The sequence below is a fragment of the Aotus nancymaae genome, unplaced genomic scaffold (genome assembly GCF_030222135.1).
Source record: "Aotus nancymaae isolate 86718 unplaced genomic scaffold, 86718_ANA_hifiasm-v0.15.2.pri h1tg000008l, whole genome shotgun sequence".
Lineage (NCBI taxonomy): Eukaryota > Metazoa > Chordata > Mammalia > Primates > Aotidae > Aotus > Aotus nancymaae.
Window position 1 is genome coordinate 49,610,955 of NW_026988419.1, and position 25,478 is coordinate 49,636,432.

Sequence of the window (25,478 nt, forward strand, 5' to 3'; positions counted from 1 at the left end):
AGAGAAAAACAAAATTTGGCCAAGCACGGTGGCTCATGTTTGTAATCCCAGCACTTTGGGAGGCCGAGGCGGGCAGATCACTTGAGCTCAGGAGATGGAGACCAGCCTGGGTAACATGGCGAAACCCCATCCTACAAAAAATACAAAAAAAGTAGCTAGGTATGGTGGGATGTGCCTGTAGTCCTAACTATTTAGGGGGCTAAGGTAGGAGGATTGTTGGATCCCAAGAGGTTGTGGCTGCAGTGACCCAAAATCATATCACTGTACTATAGCCTGGGTGACAAAGTGAGATCCTGTCTCAAAACAAAACAAAACAAAAAACCCCACAAAATTCCTCTCATAATTATGGCACCTGCTTCCTGTGTGATCCTTTAAAAGACTTAAGAGATGGAGTCTTGCTCTGTCACCCAGGCTGGAATGTAGTTGCGTAATCTTGGCTCACGTGCAACCTCCACCTTTCAGGTTGAAGTGATTCGCCCACCTCAGCCTCCCAAGTAGCTGGGATTACAAATGCCCACAACCACACCTGGCTAATTTTTTGTATTTTTAGTAGAGATGGGGGTTCGCCATGTTGGCCAGGCTGGTCTCCAACTTCTGACCTCAGGTGATCCACCTGCCTCAACCTCCCAAAGTGTTGGGATTATAGGCATGGGCCACCGTGTCCGCCTTTGTTATTTATATATTGATAATATAAGAAGTCATACAACAGAGATAGAAAGTTTCTTTCTTTCTTTCTTTCTTTTTTTTTTTTGTGAGACAAAATGTCTCTCTGTTACCCAGGGTGAAGTGCAGTGGTGTGATTTCAACTCACTGCAACCTCCACTGCCAGGTTCAAGCAATTCTCCTGCCTCAGCCTCCCGAGTAGCTGGGATTACGGGTGCGTGCCACCATGCCTAGCTAATTTTGTATTTTTAGTAGAGATGGGGTTTCACCATGCTGGCCAGTCTGGTCTTGAACTCCTGACCTTGTGATCCACCTGCCTTGGCCTCCCAAAGTGCTGAGATTACAGGTGTGAGCCACCACACCTGGCCGAGATACAGAAACTTTCTGCATTGCCTTCCAAATATCAATTCCTTGCATGTCTGTGCTAATATTTTAGGATTATTTTTACTTTTATTGTTATTTTTACTTTTAAAAAATACCATATATTGGCCAGGCTCGATGGCTCACTTTGTAACCCCAGCCTGTAATCCCAGCACTTTGGGAGGCCAAGGCAGGTGGATCATGAGGTCAGGAGTTCGAGACCAGGCTGACTAACATGGTGAAACCCTGTCTCTACTAAAAATACAAAAATTAACTGGGTGCCATGGTGCACACCTATAATCCCAACAACTCAGGAGGCTGAGGCAGGAGAATCACTTGAACCAAGAGGCGGAGGTTACAGTAAGCCAAGATTGTGCCACTGCACTCCAGCCTGGGCAACAGAGTGAGACTCCATCTAAAAACAAAACAAAAACAAACAAACAAAAAACAAAACAAAACAAAACAAAAAACCCAAAACACCATATATCACAATGAATAGAATTCTAAATTTCTAAATACAGAAATGTAGAAATTTAGAATTCTATTCATTGTGTTATATGGTATTTTTTAAAAGTAGGCTCCACATACTCTTCCAGCTCTTCCAGCTGTAAACCTCTGTGGCCAGTGATGCCTTTGCCCAAGTTTTGCTCTGGCCTTTTTGACTCATTCTGCCCACTCAGCCTGGCAGGCTGTGCTCAGCTTGCACAACCAACCCAGATCCCATGCCTCTGAAGAGACCGGAGCCAGGCACGGAGTAGTGAGCAAGCGGGGGTCCAGCCACTGAGCACAGCCAGGCACACCGGCTGCTGCAGCAGGGTAGTCAGCTCCAGATGCCAGCACAGGCTCTGAACTTGTCCTGATCTGGTGATTACACCCACCTCGGCCTCCCAAAGTGCTGGAATTATAGGCGTGAGCCACCGCACCTTGTCGATATGTCTTTATTTTAATCTTCAATCCTTTCCTTTTCAGTTGAGTCAGGAGTCACTTGGAACTTTTTTTCTTGGACATACTCCTAAAAAACTATATATTTCTCTGAAAGTATTTATGTAGATATTTTATAATGATGAATTAACCATTCATCTAGTGCTAGAAGCACTAGAGCTATACATAAAGGTGAAATGCTAACTTTTCAAACAATGATTATTTAAAGCCATATTAATCTGGATGAGGCTATGTAGAGTGAAAAGACTTTTTTTTCTTATTTCTGAGGGGTCTCTCATTCTACATTAAAAATCTTTTACCTCCTGAGACTTAGGTTTAAAAGATTAAGATTTTAAAACTTTATGTGTATTTTTAAAGGCTTGAATCTAATTATTAATACATTGATAAATAAATATTTCATTTTAGAATAAACCATGTTAGATGGACAAATTTTGGGGGAAACTTTTACAAGTCATTCAGTACTGAAATTCTAGAAAGCAGTGTGATAAGAGTACTAAAATGAAAGCAAATAAATGTTATATAATCACCTTTTTTGCTGACCTAGATTTTGTATTTTGTTAATTTTCAATTGAAGAAGTTATCCTAGCTCTAAAACTACATAATGCCTAACTTTGAAAATGGCAGCAAATACTGAGAAATCTTATGTGATTTTTTTTTTTTTTTTGAGATACAATCTCACGTTGTCACCCAGGCTGGAGTGCAGTGGTGTGATCTTGGCTGACCACAACCTCCGCCTCCCGGGTTCAAGTGATTCTCCTGTCTCAGCCTCCTGAGTAGTTGGGATTGCAGGCGTGTGCCACCGCACCCGGCCAATTTTTGTATTTTTAGTCCAGACAGGGCAGTGTTTCATCATAATTCCTGGCCTCAAGTGATCTGCCCACCTTGGCCTCCCAAAGCTCTGGGATTACAAGTGTGAACCACCACACTTAGCCCATACATGGCTATTTTTAATGAAAAGACTGTGAAAGATGTTTTATAGTCATACTTTTTGTATACGCTTTAGCTGTTATAGGGTGTTTGTTTACTAATCAGATGTGTTAAAATCGCTGTCTTAAAAAAAGCAAAAAACATTTATTTTGTTTATTTTATGTATATTTCTTGTGATTCTATAAGACAAGTCAAAGTACATGGCTTACTTTTTATTTTTTATTTTTTTATTTTAAGAAAATTTAACCCTGAGAATTCCAAAAGGCTTACTTTAAAGATACGCTTAAATACATATGCAGTAATTAGTCTTGAAAAAATTAACTCTGGTGCATGAGAAAAGATTTCTTTTCACACAAGAAAAGAAATAGATGAATAATGGAATGTAGCTTCAAAGCTAAATGTGGCTAAATCATTGGTGTATTTAATTGCTCGCATGATCGAGAAAGCATTATTATTATTCTAATTCTAGTTATTATTACTTACACTACTGAATTTAGTACCTCGCATTGTACTCTATACACAATGAAGCCTTGAAGTTTTCAAGAAAAATAGAAAAAAACCTAAATTGTGGAGGAAAAAAAGGTTTCTTGTTGACAAGTTCATTTACTCAAAAAAATTGCTATTATGATGATCTGCATTTGATTTAAAATGATGGGGAAAGGAGGGTTGTAAACCCAAAAGAATTAGCCATATGTTGATAAGTATTGAAGCTGGGTGATAGGTACATGGGAGGGGCTTAATTTTACTAGCCTTTTATTTTTTGTTTGAAAATTTGAAAACATTCATTATAAAATTTAAAGAAAAAGGTAAAAATATTAAAGCAAACTGACTTTATCAGAATATTTTCCTTTGGATCTCCACAAGTGATCACTGAAAGTAGCTAGCTCTTCACTGAAAGTAGTTAGCTCTTGGGAATTTACTCATGTTGAAAAATTTATTTTCTTTGCCAACTCACTCAGCATTCAGCGGGTGCTTTTTCTGTCAGCCAGTGAGCATTTCAGGGTGCTATGGCCACTTTGACCTCTCTAGGGTGATGCAACTGCCTGGAGACACAGGTGGGAAAAAAATTCCTGAAGGAAAAGTCGAAGCAAAAAGGCTGGGCGTGTTGGCTCATGCCTGTAATCCCAGCATTTTGAGAGGCCGAGGTGGGCGGATCACGAGGTCAGATCTAGACCATCCTGGCTAACATGGTGAAATCCCGTCTCTACTAAAACTACGAAAAATTAGCCACCTGTAGTGCCAGCTACTCAGGAGGCTGAGACAGGAGGATTGCTTGAAGCCGGGAGGAGGAGGTTGAAGTTAGCCAAGATTATGCCACTACACTTCCACCTGAGGGACATGGTAAGACTCCATCTCAAAAAAAAAAAAGATAAACAAAAGAAAGAAAGAAAAAACAAACAAACAAACAAGTACCTAACTAGCTAGAGAGGGAGACAGAAACTAGGTAATATCTATGCCCAATATTCAATGGTTTGGGAAAAATAACTCATGAAATTTTTGTAATATATTCTGAGTTTTTTACCTTTTTATTTTTATGTTTCTACTTTAAGAAGCAATGATGTCTAAGAAATGTGTTCTCATTATTTATTTTACTTGTTAGGTATGTTGTTACTCTTTAAACTTGATTTAGACTATGATGTTTTTAAAAAGTGGTTTTATATCATTATACAATATTACGTTTTTAAATGTCTACAGTTTGCAAGCCCTTCTACCACCAAAGGTCAGCACTATGTGGAATTTTTTTTGGGGGGGAATTTTATTATTGTTTTACAAAAAGAGGAACAACATAACTTTATTGTGCAAGTGTGCATGAGCTCTTGTGCATCCGTGTGTATACACAGCTATTTATGTCTTAGTAGCACAGATGACTCCAACTTGCAAGCTGTAGAGTCACACAACTTGTGCTCATCTCCATGGTAACCATTTCTAAGATAAATGCACTTCTGAACAATGGTCCCAAAATAGTCTATTACCCGTTTTTGTAGATTTCCACTGTGGCAGCTAAAAACAATTTTGGAAAACCTTGATCCATTCTTTAACCAACAAAAATAGAGACAACAAACACATATCCAGATCTGCAGAGAAAATATGGTTAAGTATAATGACATTTTTTACAATAAACTCGAGATTTCATGGATCTGATTTTTATTTTATGAATTACCTATACTTAATGTTTCCCCTGCAACTTTTTGACTTCCTACATTTAACTATTTATGCTTTCTGAGATTTCTTTTCTTTCTTTTTTTCTAAGACAGGGTCTCACTGTCACCTAGGCTGGAGTGCAGTGGCAAGATCATAGCTCATTGCAACCTGGACTCCCAGGCTAAAGGGATTCTTCTGCCTCAGCCTCCTAAGTAGCTGGGACTATAGGTGCACACCACTGTGCTTGGCAAATTTCTTTCTTTTTTTTTTTTTTAATTTTTAGAGATGGGGGTCTCACTATGTTGCCCAGTCTGATCTCCAACTCCTAGGCTTAAATGATCCTTTTCTCTTGGCCTTCCAAAGTGTTGAGATTATAGGGGTGAACCACCATGTCAGGCCTGAGATTTCTTATCTATAAAATGAAGGGGGAAAAAATTATCTCTGAGGCCTTTATAGGTCTAAACTTATGACTTTATGATTTCTCCACTCAAACCATTATGAGAAAATAAGCAGGGGAAATAAAAACAACTGAAACTTAAGTCAGGCAATCTTTGCCCCTTGTTAGGTTAAATAAAAGAGACTTTTAAAACTATTTACCATCACAACTGGAGTGCATTCACATAAATTTCAAATAATTTAGTCTTTTTTTTCCTATTGAAGTTGGCAGCATTTTCTTAAGTTTAGAATATCTTAATTTTCCCAAATGAGGATAGATTATAAAGTGGTCTCACAATGGGGGAAATCCCTTTCATGGTTTTAAAGATGCTCATCCTGCATCTACCCCTCCACATTGCCTCTGCTGGGAGAGGGAGCTCCTCTATGGGAGTAGGAAAGCCTTTGCGAACGTCCAGTGAACAGGGGCAGAATAGATGTCAATAAGGGGCGGATTTTATCCAGCCCTCTTCAGCTCCTGGGAAAAGCTGACTACTTGGATTTGGTAGCTCTACCACTCCCCCTAACACTGCAACCCCCAGTGCCATTAAATCACCTACGTACAAAGATTTAGAGGCATAGGGAGAAGAAAGGCCCTTTATTCTTATAAGGGTAAACCTTTTTTCAGAGCAACCTTTATCAGAATTGTGACACCATCTTGTTTCCTTTGAGAGCAGTCCTTCTTGACCAATCAACTCTGAGTACATTTCTCTTAAATGGTTTCCTGCCTCTGGAGTGCCACATCTTCTCTCACAGCTTTCCTGAATGCTGGTAAGTCCTCTCCTTCTGCTCTCTTCAAGGAAGCAGAACTTCCTCCTCTCCTATCAGGGAACTTCTTATAGCACATTCTGACCAGACCAAGACTACCAATGTTATTCTTTTCCCAACCCCAGACCCACCGGACCCACTCCCAGACAAACTCCTCTTACACCTTCCTCCTCAATATAAGGCTGCCTACTGACCTAATCCTTGCTAACAAAGTGAAAGGAGGGTCTGGAGCATTTGCATCTACCTTTTAGACATAAGCGCATTTAAAAAGAAGCCCTCTGAAGTCAGTGCCACTACATTTTTGGCTAAAGCAAAAAGTGTTGGGGGTTTAAAAAGAGTAGAGCAGCACCACAGAATCTCTGTGAATGGGATGGTTTAGGTAATGGGCTCTCGTCAGTGCCTGGTTTTCATTAAAGTGCCACAAAAGATGGAAAACAGCACAAGTGCAACTTCATTTTGGTTCCCATAAATTAGTCTGGATTTTGTACCTTAAAAGTCCAACCCAATCAGTCATTGTCTACAGACCAAGCGGGACTTGAGACCACCATGCCTGTCTTGTCCTGATCCTTTGTCAGACCAAGAACAGATGTACCTGTCAGAAGGCACATTTGTCTGAATTACATAATCTTTTTGGTTATGACCCTAGGACACTTTAAAAAGGCAGATATACATTACTTTTACTAAGACCTGCCTACCTACATTTTCTTTCATTGGCATAGAATTCCTTAGAAATTTCTTGGTGTAGGCCGGGCGCGGTGGCTCAAGCCTGTAATCCCTGCACTTTGGGAGGCCGAGGCAGGTGGATCACGAGGTCAAGAGATTGAGACCATCCTGGTCAATACGGTGAAACCCCGTCTCCACTAATACAAAAAAAATTAGCTGGGCATGGTGGCGCGTGCCTGTAGTCCCAGCTACTCAGGAGGCTGAGGCAGGAGAATTGCCTGAACCCAGGAGGCGGAGGTTGCGGTGAGCCGAGATCGCGCCGAGCCGAGATCGCGCCATTGCACTCCAGCCTGGGTAACAAGAGTGAAACTCCGTCTCAAAAAAAAAAAAAAAAAAAAAAAAAAAAAAATTTCTTGGTGTAGGTGTACTGTAACTCCTATAACTCTTTTCTACTGTGAGAATTTAGATTGTGTCGAATCTATGTTATTATTAATATTATTTTTATCATCCCTGGGTGAGTATTATTGTTGACAGGATAGGTAGCACAAGGCCTGGTAGTTTCATGCCTACCAGTTCTTAAAGAAGAGTGAATTACTTAGAAGGAAAAAAAGTGATTCATTCAGTAAGTGGTTTATTTTTCTCTCTTTCAACGTGGTGACTCAGCAAAATGAAAGCACTGGGTAAATTCTTCATTTGCTTCTCAAAGAAACCAGGATTTAGGAAGCACTACTCATATAATTACATGCTGTTAGCTTAGCTTCAGTTTGATAGACATGTTTTACCCCTTGGTTTGGCTATTGCCAAGAGTGACATTTTGGTATTTATTCTTATCATCTCCTCTTTTTTAAATGTTGATAAAAATAACCATTAAGAAATGTGAAAATGTCTAGCTTGGCACACCTGTAGTCCCAGCTATTTGGGAGGCTGAAGAGGGAGGTCTACTGGTGGCTAGGAATTAGAGGCTGCAGTGAGCCTATGAATAGCCATTGTCTTCCAGGCCGAGCAACACAGCAAGGCCCTGTCTTTTTTAAAAAAAAAAAAAGCTGGGAGTAGTGGCATGCATCTGTAGTCCCAGCTACTTGGGAGGTTGAGGCATGAGAATCTCTTGAACCTGGCAGGTGGAAGTTGCAGTGAGCTGAGATTGCACTCCAATATGGGCACCAGAGTGAGATTCTGTCTAAAAAAAAAAAAAAAACAGAAAGAAAAGAAAAAAAGAGTTTCTAACTATTACTTATGTTATTTTTATTGTAATTTTTTACTTTTGCATAAATAAAAGAGTTCTAGTTTAGATTATGGACAAACCAACCCTTTACATTCAGGTTTGGAAAAATGTCATTAAGTGCCAAAGCTGGGTGATCATTACATGGGAAGTTAATATACTCTTCTATCTACCCTTTTCATGTTTGAAATTCTCTGTAATAAAAGGTTTTTTAAAAGGCCAGATGAGGTGGCTTATGTCTGTAATCCCAGCACTTTGGGAGGCAGAGGCGGGCAGATCACCTGAGGTCAGGAGTTTGAGACCAGCCTGGCCAACACGGAGAAAATCCGTCCCTACTTAAAATACAAAAATTAGCTGGCCGGGGTGGTACAGGTGCCTGTAGTCCCAGCTGCTTGGGAGGCTAAGGCAGGATAATTGTTTGAACCCTGAGGCAGGAGATGGAGTTTGCAGTGAGCAGCTATTGCAGCACTGCGCTACAGCCTGGGCAGCAAAGGGAAACTCCGTCTCAAAACAAAACAAAACAAAAAAACAAAAAACCCATCCTGCTAAAGGTAGAAACAACTCTTGAAATGAAAAGGACATAAAGAGAAAAAGAAATAATTTCACATGAATTAAGCTAATCTGTCTATCATGGAGAGAAGGGAAAAAAATCCCTTATTTCTAGTGTGGTGTTTGGTTATATTTTCACATGACCTTGTTCCAGAAAAAAATCTGAGGCAGCTTAACCAACTCTGATAATTGTAGTCAAGTTCATTGCTTTGGGTCAAACTGATATTTAACATTAAATAATGATGGTGGCAGTGGTGATATTTACTTTGTATTAACTTTTTCCTCACAGAGACAAAAGCAATATGAAACAGAGGCCAATTGTACACACGTGGAATGGGAGTTTGCCAGCTAGCATTGAAATCAAGAGAAGAGGTATTTTGCTAATGAGAGAACATTGTTAACACTCAAAGACGTGAATGTCTCGGTATCTGAACGCTGAACCAATACCGAATATTTTTAGAACCTGTTGCTTCTTCCATTTTTGTGATCCTCTCACATATCTTATGCTGCTTCTTGTTAAGTTTTACTTCTTAGGAACAGGGTATGGTATGAATAGAGTGTACCAGCAACAGATTTCCAAATGTGCTATTTTACACAGAGCAGTGCTGAAAGCTGAAAAGCTGGCTGGGCCTACTTTAGCAGCCAGTTTCTGAGACTAAATTTACAGTATTTCTGCAATCGTTCTGAGGCAGACTAACCGTGGCTTATGTAATGTGCAGAAGCCACGGGATTTCTTTAAAACACTGTACATTTCATTAAGGAAGCATCCAACCTTGTATTACTTATAAAAATAAGAGAAAGGGATATGTAGACAAATGATAACTTGCAGACAATTAAAAGACTTTTTTCTAAACAATAGTTTCCATTTCTTCTTTTACCGGAAGCTGTAGTAAAGGTGTTCAAATGAAAGCAAAACAAAACAATTTGAGCCTCATGTTTTCAGTTCTATTTCCCAGCTTCTGTTGGAGGTGCCAAAGGTCTTGGCAGCCAGAGGGAGGCAGATAAAGAGAGTAATTGATCTACAATGGGATATTTATTCCTGATAAATGTTGATAACAGAGGCTACCCTATTACAGCCGTGGAAGAATTGCCATAGGGTGATGCATTGAACTCATCAAGAAAGAGGCTCTTTTACAGCTCCAGATGATGTTCTAAAAAGTTGTGTTTTTTTGTTTTTTGTTTTTTGTTTTCTTTTTTGAGGTGGAGTCTCTCTCTGTCGCCCTGGCTGAAGTGCAGTGGCGTGATCTCGATACCCTGAAATCTCCACCTCCTGGGTTCAAGCAGTTCTCATGTCTCAGCCTCCCAAGTAGCTGGCATTACTGGTGCTGGCTACTACACCCAGCTAAGTTTTGTATTTTTAGTAGATACAGGGTTTCACCATGTTGGCCAGGCTGGTCTCGAACTCCTGACCTCAGATGATCACCTTCCTTGGCCTCCCAAAGTGCTGGGATTACAGGCATGAGCCACTGAGCCCTGCATAAAAAGTTTTCTTTTTAACATTTATTTCAGGTTAAACCTGGATGCTTAGCACATGATTACTGGGGTATACAATTGCTCTAATTATGCCATTTTTGATTGACTCATTACAATGCAGAGTGGTCCCAAATCTAGGGTCTCTGGAGTTTTATATAGTCTAAATGAAACCATAAACTATTTAAAATTGTACTAAAATATTTTTATATATTTTATGGATAGGATGCACAGCTTCAGTAGATTTATACAAGGAGAACCATTACTCAAAGCTAATTAGGAACTGGGCTCGGTGACTCATGCCTGTAATCCCAGCGCTTTGGGAGGCTTAGGCGGGCAGATCATGAGGTCAAGAGATCAAGACCATCCTGGCCAACATGGTGACATCCTATCTCTACTAAAAATGCAAAAAAATAGCTGAGCATGATGGCACATGCTTGTAGTCCTAGCTACTCGGGAGGCTGAGGCAAGAAAATCTCTTGAACCCAGGAGGTGGAGGTTGCAGTGAGCCAAGATCGTGCCACTGCACTCCAGCCTGGCAACAGAGCAAAGACTTCATCTCAAAAAAAAAAAAAAAGAGCTAATTAGAAACCTTGTAACCAAGAATTAATTTGGCCAATACCAGCATAAAGAAAAAATAATTTCAGTCTTGTTTTTATTTCTGCTTTGACTCCATGGGGAGAATGAATAAAAATGAGAGGCTCACTTCATTTATTTCTTCTTATTCAATTCATGGCTTTAAGTCTTTCACTGTCTTTTGAAACACGAGGGTGGGCTATGCTAATTCTGTTATTTCCAGGATTGCACAGCCAAAGTTCTCTTCTGATGCTTGGAAGTTCCATAGTTTGTAATGTAGCAGGTGCATTTTTAGCTAATATAGTAGGTAACAGAACTACTAGCACTTTTGGCTACTATATTAGATAGCATAACTATTTTTATTTAGATCAGCTTACAAATGTTTACTGCTCAAGTCAAACAAGTCTATAAGTAAAATGTGACTTAAGAAAGTATTTATACATTCATATGTAATGCTAAAGTCTGCATTAATGTGTTCCTAATATTTTACATGTAGAATCAATGATATGAAATAAATTGGACACTAGATAGGAAATGTGGGTTTCCTCTCTTCTCAAACTAAAAGTAAATTGTTCATCCTTTCATTTCAAATACAGCACAAATGAAGACCATTGGGAATACAAAAAATGCAAAAAGTAGTTGTAGAAAATGTAAATAAATTCTGATTCTAAAGGTTTGTACGAAGAGTTATGAGTTGAAGCAATTAAAAATAATTGATGAAGTGGTAAAACTTTAATATGCAAACAGTCTAGGTGGGGCAGCTATGTTCATAGTTTTAAAGCAGAAAAACAGGATTTTACAGTAGCAGCTTAGTTTGTATGACTGTAGTTAAGTAACACTGGATTTTTTTTTTTTTTTTTTTTTGGAGACAGGGTCTCACTTTGTCACTGAGGCAAAGTGCAGTGGTGCAATCTCAGCTCACTGCAATCTCTACCTCAAGCTATTCTCCCACCTCAGCCTCTCAAGTATCTAGGACCACAGGCACATGCCACGATGCCCAGCTTTTTTTTTTTTTTTTTTTTTTTTTTTTTGTATTTTCTATAGAGACAGGGTTTTGCCATGTTGCCCAGGCTGGTCTCGAACTCCTAAGCTCAGGCAATCAGCCTGACTCAGCCTCTCAAAGTGCTGGCATTACAGGTGTGAGCCACTGCACTTGGCCTGAATTTTAATTTTTTAAATTATTACTATATTCTTTTGTAGAGAGGGGATCTTGTTATGTTGCCCAGGCTGGTCTCGAATCCCTGGCCTCATGTGCTTCTTCTGCCTCTGCCTCATAAAGAGTTGGGATTGCAGGTGTGAACTACTGCACCTGGCCTGGATTTTAATTTAAGTGGGAATAGAAAGTTGAATATAAGTGCCGGTGAACACCTGACTTGTAAACATTTAGATTTCAGCAATGTCTTACTGGGGAAAATCATCTTATAATGAGTTTATAATACTTTAACATAATTTATATTTTTATAATAAGAAAAAGATTAATGTCTTTAACATTTGCACCTAGTCAAGGCTTAGAAGTATAATGTTTATGGTGTGTGTGTACTAAAAGTGAAATAGTGAAAATGTCATTTTTGGAAGTTGTTACTTTGAAATAGGAGTTTGTCAAGCATGGCAATTTAATACAATTAGGTAGATTTCTAATTCTTTTTTGGTTGAATGCTAAAACACAATGTGTTGGCTATTTAAAGTACGCTATTATTCTCTAGTCACTACTCTCATTTCTTTTGCCACTCTCTCCCTCCATTACGCTCATCTAAAAAAAGAAAAAAATCCATAACCCTCTATCTTCTCTGGGCCTGAAGCCATGTACCAACACAGAAAATCACAAAACTGAGCAGAGCAGAGCAATAATAATAATAACAATAACTTTCGGAGTAGTAATAAAAAGCAACATTTATCAATAGTATAAATGACCAAGACACAATGCTAAAAATGATCTTATACATTCCTCACAACAATCTAGTGAGGTAGGTATAATTATCCCCATTTATGGTGAAAACCCAGGGATTAGAGAGCTTTAGTCATGTGTCCAAGTTCACACTACTGTAAGTAGCAAAGCCAGGTTTTCCACTCTGTTAATCTGACCCCAGATTCTAGGCTTTTTTTCTGCTATTTAAATACATGACACCAAGCACAAATGAACATTTTACATTTTCTGATGTATGACTTCCCTTTTAGGATTGTAAAATATTTCTATTTCATTGGAGAAATAGAAGATATGAGAAAATGGGAAATTCTTATCTTCTCAAAACCAATTCTACTGACCTATATCAGTGCACTCCAGTGGTTAAGAGTGTGAGCTCTTTCCCTTACCAGTTGTGACCCTAGACACTCATTTGTTTAACAGGAATGATTATGGGTACCTACTTGAAGAGTTTGTTATGAAGATGAAACATATTAATACATGTATGACACTTGGACAGGACATGACACATTGAAAGTGATCAATAAATGTTAGCTAATATAAATTGTCTCCTCCCTGCACCCCCTCAACCAATCAAAAATCAGTCTGGACATATATGATCTGCTTCCCATCCATCTCTCTTCCTTGTTCTATCAAGGCCTCTGCTCCTTTGCTTATTCCTTCTTTCTCTATTGAATCATAAACCTCTCCCTCTCTACTGGAAAATCTGGTAACTTCCATTGAAATTAAACAAAAACCCTCCCTTAACCCTCTAGTTACTGCCCATTCTTACATTCCCTTCACAATCAAAAGTCTCAAAAGGCTTATTTACATATGCTATTTTCACATCACTTTCTCCCATTCTAAACTTAATATCTACCATTCTGCTGAAATTATTCTTCTCAAAGTACCAAAAACTTACAGGTTGCCAAATTCAATGTGTACTTTTCTGTTTAGTTTTCTTCTTATTCCATTTCTCAGCAGTAGTCAAATTGGTTGACCACATCTTCTTGAAATACTTTCTTCTCCTGGCTCCTGAGATGCCATTTGCTTCTACCTTATGGGCCACTTTTTTTTTTTTTCCTTCCTTCCTTCCTTCCTTCTTTTCTTTTTTTCTCAGAGTCTGTCTCTATTGCCCAGGCTGGAGTGCAGTGGTGAGATTTTGGCTCACTGAAACATCTGCCTCCTGGGGTCAGGTGATTCTCTCCATGGGTTACTTCTGTTCAGTCTCATTTGCTGACTCCATCTCCTCTATTTAATTTGTAAAAGTTGAAATTTCTCAGGGCTTTGTATTGCACACTATTTTTCTTTTTAAAAAAACACTCTTCAAACAGTATCTCAATTTATTCTCCTGGCTACAAATAATATCCAAATTCTGATAACTTCAAATTTGTATGCTGGGCCTCTCCATGGAGGGCCAGTTCAATAGATTCAATATCCACTCAAATTTTTGAAAGAATATTCACCTTTAGAGTAGACCAAATATAAAAATGTAAATAGATTGTTTTTGTTTTGCTGAAAGTTGGTATCATCAAAAGGCTTACTCCGTATTCTAACTCATTTTGTTCTACCATTGATATTGCCTATTTTCAATGTAGCATCTTAAGGTTCAAAAATTACAAACCTGAAAAGATCAACCAATATTTGTATTCACTGATATATATTTCATCATATACTATTCATGCATAAGTCTAGCCTAATACAGTTCTAAAACAAAAAGAAAAAACAACAAAAAAGAAAGCTAAATCTATAGTTTTTTAAAAGCTAATTAATTAATTAATTAATTTTAAAAGATGGGGTTTCTCCATGTTGGTCAGGCTGGTCTCGAACTCCTGACCTCAGGTGATCCACCTACCTCGGCCTCCCAAAGTGCTGGGATTACAGGCATGAGCCACCACGCTTGGCAAATCTATAGTTTTGTAGAGTAGGCACAAATAAACATGTGTGAGTTATATTACCAAAGATTAGGCAGGCTATAAGATGAATCTAATTGGTTGTGAGTGGTTAAGATCAAGGGTGTAATTTTATTTATTATTATTATTTTTTTTTAACTTTTCATATCAGCTGTATTTCTGCATCTCTTCTACTGACTACTTGTGATATCTCATGTTCCTTTAGGCCGGTCTCAGTTACTCTTCTGCTGTATTGAGTGGCAGTCTCTGGCTAAGTCTTAACTCCTTCCTTCATTTACTACAGATACTAACATACTCTGTCTTTTCCTCATTCTCTTTCCTAATAATTTTTTGGGGAATAAATTTGATACCTTGTGATCTTTGCCAGGCAGGAAAACAGGACTTGCATTACTGTTAAACTACAGAGAAATCTGTTGTCTTTTCCATTGTTGTTCACCCAGAGTTAGTTCCTCTGTTTGCATTATGGTCTCACCAAATGCAGTCTTTTAAGCAATTTTTTAGAATGCCAATTCCTTGAAAAGTTCTATTAATTTGTTATTCACTTATGTGTGACTCTTCCTATAACTTGAGCCCTTTCTCTTTCTGCATTCAATTTTGTCAGAAGGTAGCAGATTCTCAAAGGAAGTGTTGAAGGACAGACAAAATTACTGTATCTACTTCTCAATTCTCAGGCTGTTTCAAAGAGATACTTGTTCATATATTTCTAGTCATACTTAAGTAGTAACATCTGGTTAGAAGTTTAATGGGAGGAAAAACATTTGTCTTTAAGATCAAATGGAACACTACCTTTGATAGCAGACCTCCTAATCAAAGGGTTTTATCCTAAGAACCCATAGAGATGCCCTTAATCAATTTTTCTCAGTTTCTTGCCTTATATAGAGAAGCAACAGTGCGTTGGGTCAGCTAAGTGATTTAAAAGAAAAAGAAAACATAGACATTTTTCATGATTAGCAAAAGGCATTACAGAAATAATTTTCATGCTAGTTTCTGGAGAAAGTGAAGTTAAAGAAAGCCACCTAAAAGAGCTGGTGTATTGGTCTGGCAGTCTCTAACTGTGAATTGAAGGAAGTTAAGTGAAGGAACTATTTATAAAGGTCTGGGCAAGGTTATACGACTCCAGAGGAGACTACAGAATCATGTTCACTGCATGCATGAAAATGTAGTATCAGCCTACTGTTCCATCACAGTAGTTACGAGCATGCATGAACTTTGGAGTCAGACTGATAAGGGATCCAATACCAGCTTTACCAGTTTCTATGAGTGTGATCTTTGGCAATTAAAAAAAAAAAAAAAAAAACTACCTGCATTTTGGTTTTCTCATCTGTAAAATTAAAGATGATAATATCTCTAAAAGTTTTTGAGAGAAGTAAATGAGAAAATGTAATGGGAATGGTAACAACATCTGACACAGTGCAAAAACAGTAACTATTAAATCTAGTTGTCTTCCCATTTTATTCCTATTAGAGATACTATAATGTTGGCCACAGAAACTTATTATTGGGGATCACATTTGGCTATAATTAATAAAAAACCCCAAATAAAAGAAGCTAAAGGTTTATTTCTCTTTCATACAAAACCAGGTCTAGACAGGCCAAGTATGATATGGCTGCTGTGTTCTAAGAAGTCCACATATACCTTCCATTTTTATGTTTTGACATCCTTACTGAGTGGTTCAAGATAGTTGTCTTCTTGGTCCAAGATAGTGGTCATTGCATCCTTGTTAGGTGTGGCAGAATGAAGGAAGTGAGGAAGAACTGGCAAATGGGGAACAGCAGCTGTCTCTTTAGGAAGGTTTCTGACAGCTTATATCTTACTGGTCAGAACACAAGCTGCAAGGGAGGCTGGATGATGTAGTCTTTATTCTATTTCTTTTTTCTTTTCTTTTTTTTTTTTTGAGACAGAGTCTTGCTCTGTCACCCAGGCTGGAGTAAAGTGGTATGATCACAGCTCACTGCAACCTCTGCCTCCTGGGTTCAAGTGATTCTCCTGCCTCAGCCTCCCGAGTATCTGGGATTACAGGCATGTGCCACCATGTCCAGCTAATTTCTGTATTTTTAGTAGGGACAGGTTACACCATGTTGGCCAGGCTGGTCTCAAACTCCTAAAGTCAGGTGATCCACCCACCTCAGCCTCCCAAAGTGCTGGGATTACAAGCATGAGCCACTGTGCCTGGCCTCTATTTCTTCTTCTTTTCTCCTTCCTTCCTTCCTCCCTCCCTCCCCCCCTCCTTCCTTTCTTCTTCTTCCTCTTCCTCCTCCTCTTCCTCCTCCTCCTTCTTCTCTCTTTCTTTCTTTCTTTCTTTTTTCTCTCTTTCTTTTCTTTCTGGGGTCTTGCTCTATCACTAAGACTGGAATACAGTGTTGTGTTTACAGGTCACTGCAGCCTCTACCTTCTGGGCTCAAGTGATTCTTCCATCTCAGCCTCCCGAGTAGTTGGGACCACAGGTACACTACCACATTCAGCTAATTTTAAAATTTTTATAGATATGGGGGTCTCCCTATGTTGCCAAGGCTGGTCTTGAACTTCAGGCCTCAAACGATCCTCTTGCCTTGGCCTTCCGAAGTGTGAGGGTTATAAGTGTGATGGAGCTTGAGCCTAGGAGTTGAAGACCAGCCTGGACAACATAGGGAGACAAAAAAGTTAAAAAGCTTTAAAAATGCACATACACATATGATATTAATCACAAATTCCTTTTAATGCAAAGTGTAGAGAAAGACAAAAATTGTAATTCATCTACACCTTATCTCTTTTACTCAAATAGATATGTTTCATTACAGTCTATAAATTAGTGACAATAAATATCGAATAATGAGACCACTATCTACAGTGTTCTCCTATTGGGTACTCTCTGAGTTATAAGCAACTACAAGTATTCAAGTTCATATGGCAACATGATAGTTTTTCTTGAGGAGTAAGAGTTGTGTTCAAATTTATAATAGAGTATCATTTTCTTGTTCTCCCTATAAAGCAGTTTTTAAAAACTAGAAAATGAGGTAATCTTTTATTGGTAGAACTCTGTAATTCTGCATCCAGAATTAGTTACTGGTAGTTTCCCTAAAAGAGCACATATTTCCCCCAATGTTCAGCATCTCTAAATTTTCTCATCTGGCTACCCCAACCCCCTCCTTGCAGCCTCACCTTCTCAGGTCTGCTCTTACTATTCCAGGCCCCACAACTTTGCCCCCTCTAAATTAAAATGTTAACTATCAGGCTGAGAAATAACCAGATAAATTAAATTCCTTGACCAGTTAATGACTAATAATAGCTCGACAGGTGATCTCTCTGAAGTGTTTGTATTTTTAAGACCCTTTAGATGCAAAGCATTCATTCAAGGTACTGCAGCTTTGTATATAGAATTTCAGTCACACTGGCAGGTATGATTATGACTTTTTTTGATGGGAACAGGACTCTTTTTAATGGTCCTTAAATTAAATTCATTCAGTCCACTCCCTCTTTCTTGTTGGAATATTAAAATGAAGACTTCCTTACAAATAGTAGATAGAGTAGCTTTACAAACATTTTAAAGCTATTCATTACAATTTCCTTTTCAAAAGTGTTTTGACCAATCCAATGATGGCTTATTACTCTTAGAATGTCTTATGGAATGTGGCAGGACATTTTGTCACTGACTTAAAATTAATGAATATCACACAAAAGATTAACATATCGACGAGAGAAGGCAAAGTCAAAAATATCAGAGGCCTGAGTTCTCTTGGCTGAAGTTTCTCACCCCAACTACGTAGGTCCTCGATTAGCTCACTTTTGGAATGGTGTCTGATACATTTGACAAGGGAGTAACCTTGGAGTGTCACTAAGAAGAAATTGATCAGGAAAAAAAAATGAGGTGGCAAAGAAGAATGTTTTCAAGAAGAGGTGGGATTTAGGGTGGATGCTGGAAAAAAATGGGACTGGTTCCTTTATGCATTGAGCAAACATTTATTTTTTGCCTTCTACAGGCCAGGACTTATTAGTATTTCCAGCGGATGAGTGCTCCTCGCCGACAAAGTCCAGATTGTGATTATCTCAGGGACATGAGTTACCCTCACTTCCGACCTCCTCTCTCACAAACTGGCTCCAGGCGGGGAGACTGAGGATGGGCTGGGGAGGCTGGCAGAGGCGATGCTCGCCTCGCGGAGCACAACATCTGCTGTGTTCTGCGGGGAGCGCCTGTCAAGCAGTGGGAGGAAAAAGCGCTTGGAGCCACCAGCCCACTCTTAAGCGAAACTCGCCTGGAAAACATCCCGCCTCCCAGCAGAGTTTCTGCCAGTTTCTTTCGGAGGGTGGTGCGGAAAGGCAACTTTTGGGAACTTGAAGGAGAGGGGTGTGGGGCGAGGTGGAAAGAGCACAGAACGCCACCCCACTAGGTCCCCGCTTGGGACTCCCATCCCGGCGTCAGGCGTAGAGGGCTGTCCCGCCCAGGCAGAGCCAGAGCTGCGGCGGCTCGGCCAGGCGCAGGGCTCGCAGGCCGCAGTTCCCCATCCGGCCTCGCGGGGGCGCCAGCGCCGCCGATCAGGTGACCGAGCGCCCGTCCGGGGCTGCGGGAAGCCGCCTCGTTCTCAGCCGCCGGAGACGCCGCCGCCGCCGCCGCCGCCACACCTAGTGGAGGAGCCGGGGAAGGCGGCTTGTTGGGGGCTGGGGCGGAGAGCGCCGGGGGTAGGGGCGGAAGGGCTGCGGGCGGAAGGCAGGAGGCTGCCAGGGCGCGAGCTGCTGCTGGGGAAGGGGCTCCGAGGCGTCCGTCGCGGCTCGCTCTGTCGCCGGCCCGGGATTGGGGCGCGAGGGCCATGGGCGCGCTCTCCTAAGGCGGAGGTCGCTGGCGGGAGGGGAGGAGGCCCGCGAGAGGCTGCTGCGGGGGCCGCGGGCCGGTGACTGGGCGCCAGGCGGCCGGCGGCGGCGGCACCACCATGTCGCGCTCAGTGCTGCAGCCCAGTCAGCAGAAGCTGGCGGAGAAGCTCACCATCCTGAACGACCGGGGCGTCGGCATGCTCACCCGTCTCTACAACATTAAGAAGGTGCGCACGGGCCGGGGAGGCCGCGGCGGGGGCGGGTGGGCCCGGGAGGGATGGAGGGCAAGGGAGGCCGTGGGGTTGGGGGGCGGCGGGCGGCGCCGGGTGCAGAAATCTCGGCGTCGCTGCTCCAGGCCCGACCTGGGGTCGCCTGGATGCACCGCGGCCTAATACGGAGTCCCAGGCGCCTCTCCTGGTGGTTCGCCGGCCGGCCGAAGGCAGAGAAGCCATTTCCCGGCTCCCAGCGGCGGGATCCGGCGCTGGGCCCAGCACTGGGTGGGGGCGCCGCTGTGAGCCAGGAGTTGCCCCCTCCTCGGCGCCCCCGCCCCCAGGACGGGACCCATAGGAAAGGGAGGGTGGTGGGTGGGCGAAATTTTAGGTGGGTAGGAAAACTTGAGTGTTCCATATTCTGGCGGAGATGGCAGCAGTGAACAGGGATTACACCCCACATCCCAATTTTTTGGTGTGGGAATGTGGGTAGGGAAGGGCTGATTGGTTGAATCCCGTATCCTCTCCACTTTGCCACTTTAGATTGCTAAATAGCCATTGAGAATATGTTGACGATTTGAGATTATTTCATTTTGAAGGTGGAGAGGAGGGGGAAGTGAGGGTGGAACCAATTTTCTGAAATACTTCTAGGCTGTGAGTCACTAGAACTGGAAAAACAACCTTCTATGCTTTCCCCTGTGCTCCTCCTCATATTAGATTTTCCAATACCATTTCTTAAAGTTCGGTGTCTGTACAAAATAAAAACTGCAAAACGCAAAAATGTTGCTATTACTGCTGATTTATAGCATAGTCTGATAATTTGAGCAGGTATGGCTAATAGGCTCCTTGAAAGGCTTTTACATGTCTTCAGTATAGTAAGGAGTGGAAGACTGCACTGGAAGTTTAGAAAAGTCCATGTAAAGATAGAACAAATATTACATTCATTATCCTGGGGCAAAACAACAAAATGTCTTTCTTCTTAAGGCAAGGTTGGTAAGTTTTAAACAAACTGATAAAGAGAAAAAGAGATTTTTGGACATTCTAGATCCTTTGAGTTTATAATGTGTCTTTGATGTCATGTCTTCATACCTATATTTGTGGCTTTTTTAATATATCGTGAATGTTACCTTTTGGTTTAATCATAGCAATAGATTGTAGGTTGAGTGGGCTTCTGAAGAAATATATATTTTTTTTTTTTGAAATTCATATCCAAGAGTTTGAGTGTAAAATTGATTTACTTTTACAATTTGATGTAGACATTGTAATTCTAAAGAGTGTCCTGGTTTAATGATGATAAATTTTGGATAAGGACAAAAATCTGGTTGCTCACCTGATTGAAAGGATTGCTTACTCTAAATTGCAATCTGGAGAGTAACTGCAGCATGCTTATTCAGTTTGTTACTTTTTATGTGGCAGGAGCTCAGTGTAATGACGAAGCAGCCCCTCTGCATTTACCAAGGAGCCTTGGTTATAATTTTATATAGGTTGAGAATAATTCAGTTTTAAGTAGTATTACTTAGAGGTTGCATTAATCTGAGTTGTTTGGGGAGATTATGCTGCTTAAAAAACTTCGAAATTGATTCCTGTATGAATTTTGTCCAAAAAAACGAGCAAGTCAAACATTATAAAAGTTACTAGACCTGTGGTATTGTGGTTTAAAGGAAATGGTTATGATGGTTTCTAAAAGAGGAAGTGAGAGTAACATCAAAAGTGATTTGGGTAATTGGGCAAAATAACTTTTCTAAGCATTAATTAAACATTTTTATAGGATAAATGCAATCAAACTTTAATATTCCACCTTCATAAGTAAGATTAAATGAAATTCTGGGCATTTGAACTCTTATAATTCCAGTTCACTGCCTTTTCTCAAAAGCACTGTTTTTATCACTTCCTGTTTTGAGAAGCTTCAGGCTCTTGTATTATTGAACTAGTGAAAGTTAAACTGAGTTGAATGTGATCACTATTATATCCATGTCAAATATTTTGATTTATTGAAATGTTATATTTTAGCACTTGCCTTATATTTGTAGCTTCTTAAGAAATACACTGCCTACCTTGCTTGAGTGTGAGTTTTCTCTGGGCAACGACAGTGTAATTTTTGAAATACTAGAGTATTTAGGGCCTTATTTGATACTAGACATCTTTAGTTAGGCCATGTTGAAATGAATGAATGATTTGCCTCCTCTGTCTCAAAACCTGTGTGCTCTGGTTTTAATAATAATAGTCTTGGGTTTGTTCCCCTTGTGTAATTTTGCATGTAAATGGATCAGATAAGATTTTGGATCTTTCACCCTATAGAATTGTTGGTGAATCTGGCATATCTTCCCAGCTGGCTAGGGACTGAAACATTTGTTCAGATATCTTGCCAAAGAAGTGAGTAAGATCTGTTCACCATGTGTTTATTAGGTTCATGCTGTCTGCATTCTTACTGCATTATAAACCACATAATCTTTTCAATCTCAACCTCTTCTAGTTCTAAAAAAAAAAAAAAAATCCACCTTATAACACATCTGCAAATCAATTATCACATTTTCATTAATGCAAGTGCATTAGATTGTCTACCAGATCTGATTACTCTGTTTCAATTGGAAGTATACAGTGGAAATGATATTTTAGTGAATGTATGCAATGAAAAATAGTTAAGTAAAATAACTTACTATTGTCAATAATATGCTTTGACACTTATTAGGGGAGTTGGAGCATGATTACTGAATAATTTTTTTTTAATTTCATCAAACATTGTTGAGATCTTAATATTTGCAATTTATCGGAATTTTAGGGAACTTATAGTTTGATGGAGGATGTAAGAACATATAAAAGCAGATTTTAGGGAAAAGACATGAAGGTGATTGGTAGTTTTACATTTAAATTTACTTGTGGCTTAATTCCTTTTTTTAAAATTTTATTTTAAATATATGGCTTCCCTTTTCCAGATCTAATAATGTCACTCACTTATGTGGAGATTTGTAACATTTTTAAAGGTTCTAGCATGGCAGGTTTTGTGGTGGAATTAAGAGCACTGGGCCGGAAGTTAAGAGACTTGCATTCCAATCTTCAGTCACTGAGAGTTCTCTAACATTGGTTAGGTAATTTGACTTTTATGAGCTTTACTTTTCCTTATCTGTAAAATGGGGAAAATTAACTGTAAAAGGAACATTAAAGTCTATTCTAGCTCTTTTTTTTTTTTTTTTTTTGAGACAGAGTCTTGCTCTATCGCCAGGCTGGAGTGCAGTGGCGCGATCCTGGCTCACTGCAACTTCCGTTTTCCAATTTCAAGCAATTCTCCTGCCTCAGCCTCCCGAATAGCTGGGACAACAGGCACGCACCACCACGCTCGGCTAATTTTTTGTACTTTCAGTAGAGACAGGGTTTCACCATGTTGGCCAGGATGGTCTCGATCTCTTGACCTCGTGATCCGCCCACCTCAGCCTCCCAAAGTGCTGAGATTACAGGCGTGAGCCACAGTGCCCGGCCTCTAGCTCTATCTTTATGAATTTATGGTGAAGGAGTAGAGTAGAAATTATTGCCCATTTTAAACAGTAACTGAACTCAGTTTAGTTTTCTGTAGGGAGCATAATGCCTGCCCTACCTACTTCACAGAATTGCTTCTGAAGATAGAGGATATTCGAAAATAGTATTTAGGAATCTGAGCATCTTTTTTGGGAAACACATGTTTTTCTGAAATTGTCTAGCTGCTTAACAAATCTGCCAAATACCAAATGCCCAAAGAAAACCTTTTGTTGAGTTAAATTTTGGGGTTTACTCTTTCTTTTTTTCCTTCTCCTTTCTTTTCCTACACCATTACCAACATGAGATTGATCTCTGTATTGAAAAGATCTCAGTTAATACTTGTGTTTTTCTCCATCTGTTAAATTATTGCCTGGATTGTAAAGGACAGAAAAGGAGAAAAAAAAAAAAACCCATACAACTATTACTTTTTAAAAATGGAGTCTTGTGATGGTTTAAATGCAGTTTTACTTTTTTCAGAAAATTAGAGGAATATTTTTCTTTTTTTTCCCTATTGTCCTTTTCTCATGATTTTGGATAAATTTATTTTCTAAGGAAAAATTTAACAGGTTAACAGGAATAGCATTGTAAAATTGAAAGTCTTTAGCTGGTATCTGCTTATTTAGTGGGGCAAGAAAAGATGTTTGTGAGCAGTGCAGGGTAAAGGGAGGGGAACTTGTTTTAGTCTTCCCTTTCAGTATTTGTTTCCATTTAGGGCATTATTTTCATTTTTGGTCAATCAGACACAGAAGCATGTTCCAAAGGTGCTTAGGAGAAATAATTATTTTTAATTTCTAAGAGGCAATGATAATCCATCTTTGTTTCCTTTATGGAATTAAGTAACTTTAAAATTTTTTAATGATTACCAAAGGAATATATGTTTATTGTCAAAAACTCAAACATAACATAAATGAGTGATTTCAAATATTCACTGTCTGCCCATCTTTATAACTTTGTAAGCTATTGACTTGTTAGTTTGTAAGTAGGGTTGTATATGTGCCAGTTTCAAATGATTCTTTTGTTTTAAGTAGAAGAACCTATGCTGGAAAATACTTTGTTATTGCATAGTTGATTATTTTAGATATGTGATAGTAATAAAATTGCATCTTTAAAACTGTTTTATAAGCCATCATATGAGCTATTCTTTCAGTTAGTCTCAAATATTGAGGTTTTCCCTTTTAATTTATTCATTTACTCTTCATTTATTGAATGTGTTCCCTGGCATTAAGAGGTAAATTAAGATGAAGTCTCTAGTGCCAAGAAATTAGTATCTTAGTGGGGAGAGAGATGTATAGATACTTAACGAAAATGCTTGTGTAAGTAGGATTGTGGAGTCTTGAGAAGGGAATTAAAGATTACAATCTGGGAGAGATGGTAAAGAGAAGGAGAGTGACATCTGTACTTGGTTTTGAAGTATGAATAGAAATGTCAGACAGGCATTGACAGAGAGTAGCTAGTTCCTGTTTCAGATTCCAGAGTTTTTATTCAGTAGAATATACAGGCGGTCTCCAACGTATGGTGGTTTGACTTAACGGTTTGTTGACTTCATGTTGGCACAAAAGCTATGGCATGCGGTAGTAAGTGATATGATACTTTCTTGTGATCTGATACTCTGCAGTGTACTGTATTACCAGATGATTTACCCAACTGTAGTCTAATGGAAGTGTTTAAGATAAGCTAGGCTAAAATATGATGTTTGGTAGGTTAGTTGTGTTAAGTGCATTTTCTTCTTCTTTTTTTAGAGACAGGTTCTAGTTCTGTCATAAAAGCTAGAGTACAGTGGCATGATCTCAGCTCACTGCAACCTCTGCCTCCTGGCTCAAGTAATCCTCCCACCTCAGCCTTCTGAGTAGCTGGGACTACAGGCATGTGCCACCATGCCTGGCTAATCTTTGTATTTTTTTTTGGTAGAGTTGGGGTTTCACCGTGTTGCTCAGGCTGGTCTCTAACTCCTGGGATCAAGCTATCCACCCACTTCAGCCTCCCAAAGTACTGGGATCACAGGCATGAGCTACCACACTTGGCTGACTTATGATATTTTTAATTAAAGATAGGTTTATTGGAATGTAACCCCATCATTAAATTGAGGAGCTTCTGTATAAAGATAACAAAATACAGTCATGCTGCATATTTCACATAACACCTAAATGGTGGACTGCATATACACAGTAGTCTCATAAGATAATACTGTATTCTTACTGTATTTTTTCTGTGTTTAGATACATTTAGATACAGAAATACATACCATTATGTTACAATTGCCTACAGTATTCTCATTGTACAGGTTTGTAGAGTGAGAGCAATAGGCTATATACCATGTACCCTATGTGTATAGTAGGCTATACCATCCAGATTTATGTAAGTACACTCTGATGTTCACACAACAATGAAATTGATGACATTAAGCAATGCATGACTGTGTCTAAGAGTATAAAATAGTAATGCTCTTCTTGCAG

The 25,478-nt window shown here is 39.5% G+C and overlaps 1 protein-coding gene and 1 non-coding gene across 5 annotated transcripts in view; both read left to right on the forward strand.

The window, feature by feature from the left end:
- The first annotated feature begins 3,837 nt into the window (after positions 1-3,837).
- Positions 3,838-3,949, forward strand: LOC135273747 (small nucleolar RNA SNORA77). Its single transcript, XR_010341557.1, has one exon. It is a non-coding gene; the product is annotated as a small nucleolar RNA SNORA77 (small nucleolar RNA).
- Positions 3,950-19,413: 15,464 nt separating this feature from the next.
- Positions 19,414-25,478, forward strand: part of NCKAP1 (NCK associated protein 1) — a 111,719-nt gene continuing 105,654 nt past the window's right edge. For all 4 annotated transcript variants that reach the window (XM_012468616.3, XM_012468617.3, XM_012468618.3 and 1 more), the window contains exon 1: positions 19,414-19,533. In XM_012468616.3, the coding sequence (XP_012324039.1) occupies positions 19,426-19,533 (108 nt within the window). In that variant the 5' untranslated portion in view covers positions 19,414-19,425. The remainder of the gene's footprint in view (positions 19,534-25,478) is intronic.